The sequence below is a fragment of the Phaseolus vulgaris genome, chromosome 11 (assembly GCF_000499845.2).
Source record: "Phaseolus vulgaris cultivar G19833 chromosome 11, P. vulgaris v2.0, whole genome shotgun sequence".
Classification (NCBI taxonomy): Eukaryota; Viridiplantae; Streptophyta; class Magnoliopsida; order Fabales; family Fabaceae; genus Phaseolus; species Phaseolus vulgaris.
In genome coordinates this window covers 9,122,119-9,125,274 of record NC_023749.2, presented here as the reverse complement: position 1 = coordinate 9,125,274, position 3,156 = coordinate 9,122,119, and the positions used below count along the sequence as shown (strand labels likewise).

Below are 3,156 nucleotides of genomic sequence, written 5' to 3'. Positions count from 1 at the left end.
CCCTTGCCGACTAGGCCATGAAACAGTAGTGGTTTTTTTTTGGTTAAAATGAAGTAAAACAAAGGAAAACGTGGGAAAACATTGAGGAGGAGAATGAAGTGTTCACAAACGAAAGTGATACTTGGATTGGAATGGTGTGGTTGTACTATGAGCTCAGCAGTCACAGCCGGAAACACACACTACTTACCTGGCCCAAAACAAAATGCCGACATGAGATAAATAATAATAAAAAAACAAAATCTAAGGTTAGTTGAAAAAACGAAACCTCTTGTACTAGTAGTTAACGCAACTGGCACCAGTTATTCTAGTGACGGCTGGTTACGAGTGTTGAGAGTCCAAAGACAAAGCCGAAATCTAGAAAAGCTTTGGCCCACACAACCCAAACACAATTTACTCACGTGGGAGAAATAAAGAGCCAACAACAACGACGTATGTTCCAGCAACTCCTCCTGTCCTGTCGCGTTATTTTACGCACGCGTTACTCATGCCAGTTGACGCTTACGGCTTCTACGTGTTCTTTTGTCAACTCTCTCCTTCCACCACTCTATTTCTTTTCTCCATTTATTATTATCAATATTATTTTTCCAATTAAATAATAATAACCCAAAACAAAAAACCACACACCAATTTTGGATTATTATACCTGCCCATTGTATTGCTACTATAAGCAGTAGTACTACAGTGGACCGAACCCATTGTATATGTATATATATCAGAGCCTCCCACCTCCCTCTTCACGCTTCTATTAATTGCATACACATCACATTAAAAAAACTTCATTCGGAGAGAGATGAGTTTCCAAGGTTCTCTTTCTCTTCCATCAATGTCTGCTACCTGCGCCTTCGTCTTCTTCTCCTTCACCCTTTTCTTCTCTTTCTTCTCCTTCCTGCTTTTCATCACCAGGATGAAGCCCTGGTGTAACTGCCTCCTCTGCAAGAGTTACTTGACCCTCAGCTGGGCCAGAAAGTTTACCAACCTCTGCGACTGGTACACGCACCTTCTCCGAAAGTCCCCATCCGGCACCATCCATATGCATGTCTTGGGGAACACCATTACCTCCAACCCTGACAACGTCGAGTACATTCTCAAGACCAATTTCCACAACTACCCCAAAGGGAAACCCTTCTCCGCCATCCTCGGCGACCTTCTCGGCAAGGGAATTTTCAACGTCGACGGCGATTCCTGGCGCTTTCAACGCAAAATGGCCAGTCTTGAACTCGGAAGCGTCGCGATTCGCTCCTACGCGATGGAGTTGGTCAACGAGGAGATCCACTCGCGCTTGCTCCCTATTGCGGTCTCAACCGCGCGTGGCGAAATGAATAAGGAAAAGGTCTTGGATTTGCAGGACATACTGAGAAGATTCTCCTTCGACAACATATGCAAAATATCGTTCGGTCTTGACCCGGGTTGTCTTCTTCCGAGTCTTCCCGTTTCGGACCTCGCCGACGCGTTTGACCTGGCCTCCAAACTCTCCGCGGAACGCGCCATGACCTCGTCGCCGTGTGTTTGGCAAGCGAAGCGGCTTCTCGGTATCGGTTCGGAGAAGAGACTGAAAGAGGCGATCAAGGTCGTGAACGACGTCGCAGACGGGATGATAAAGCAGAGGAGGGAAATGGGGTTCAACTCGCGTAACGACCTTCTCTCGCGGTTCATGGGATCCGTTGACGACGACGCTTACTTGAGAGATATCGTGGTGAGCTTTCTTTTGGCGGGCCGCGACACGATCGCCTCGGCGTTGACGGGCTTTTTTTCACTGCTGTCGAAAAGCCCCGAAGTGGAGGCGCGGATCCGCGAGGAGGTGGGCCCGGGCCCGGAACCGCCGACGTTTGAACAGATTCGCGAAATGCATTACCTGAACGGTGCTGTTCACGAGAGCATGAGGCTGTTTCCGCCCATTCAGTTCGATTCGAAGTTCGCCAAGGAGGATGACGTGTTGCCAGATGGCACTTTTGTACGGAAGGGGAGTCGGGTCACCTACCACCCTTACGCCATGGGCCGGATGGAAAACATTTGGGGGCCCGATTGCCTCCAATTCAGGCCCGAAAGGTGGTTGCGCGACGGAGTGTTCGTACCACCGTGTCCTTTCAAGTATCCGGTGTTTCAGGCTGGTGTAAGGGTGTGTTTGGGGAAGGATTTGGCTTTGACGGAGATGAAGTCTGTTGTTGTTGCATTGATTCGGCGGTTTGACATTCGGGTCGTTGAACCGGATCAGGAGCTCCGGTTCGCACCCGGTCTAACTGCCACTTTAAGAGGCGGGTTACCGGTTCGGGTTTTTGAAAGAGTGAAATAGAAGTTTGAAAAATGAAAAAAGTGATGTCATGTAAATAAAGTTGCAGTTGAATTGAACTTTTTTTTTTTCAAATTCCAAAATTGAGTTTATTTTATTCTCTGTATTTATTATTTTGATTTGTTTAATATATTTTTGGCGGTGAGGTAATTATTAAAACGGTGGTGTCTTGGAACTTGCATTGATAAGTAACCGATAGCCGATGACAGAAAAGTTTCTTATCTGTAAGTTTTTCTCGGGCTTGGTGATGAGTTGCAGAGAAAAGAGTTAAGTCAGGAAACGGTATTTAATAAAAAGGAACTAACACTTTATTTTTTTTGAACAGGTTTTGATTTTTTAAATTTCTATAAAAATATCGAAACATGCAAACATGTTGTGAAAAAAAGTATTAATTTTTTCTTCCTAATAGTTATTAAATAAATTATACTAATGTTTTTATTTATACTGTAGAAAGATAGATTATTTGTTTTAATAACTTTGTTTCAGCAGATGACATTTATTTATTGTTATTTTTTAGTTTATGAGAAATATTTCCTCTATTCAATGGAAGTGACTATATGTTTTCATTGCTTTATAATAGTTTTTTATCCAAATTTTAAACAGTTATCTAATTTTTTTAATACAATATATCTCTTTATGTGTGGTTACTTTTTTTATCTTGTTATTATAATTTAAAAAAATTCTTATCTAATTAAGAGAATTATATTATTTTAAAATTGAAAGCATAAATCAAAAATCAAAATTTTTTATTAAAAAATATTTTAACTACCATCTTTAAATTTTAAATAATTAATAATTAAAAACTTATAAAAATTTAAAAATTATTATATATATTTTTATTAATAATATAAATTACATTAAATACTAAT

General features: G+C 41.2%; 1 protein-coding gene across 1 annotated transcript; it reads left to right on the top strand.

The window, feature by feature from the left end:
- The first annotated feature begins 565 nt into the window (after window positions 1-565).
- On the top strand, window positions 566-2,370 carry LOC137822429 (cytochrome P450 94C1). Its single transcript, XM_068627317.1, has one exon. The coding sequence runs from the start codon at window positions 791-793 to the stop codon at window positions 2,288-2,290; it is 1,500 nt and encodes a 499-aa protein (XP_068483418.1). The 5' UTR covers window positions 566-790; the 3' UTR covers window positions 2,291-2,370.
- Window positions 2,371-3,156: the final 786 nt, after the last annotated feature.

Excerpts from the sequence above, each read along its gene's own strand:
- LOC137822429 (XM_068627317.1), top strand. The coding sequence starts at position 791 with ATGAGTTTCCAAGGTTCTCTTTCTCTTCCATCAATGTCTGCTACCTGC.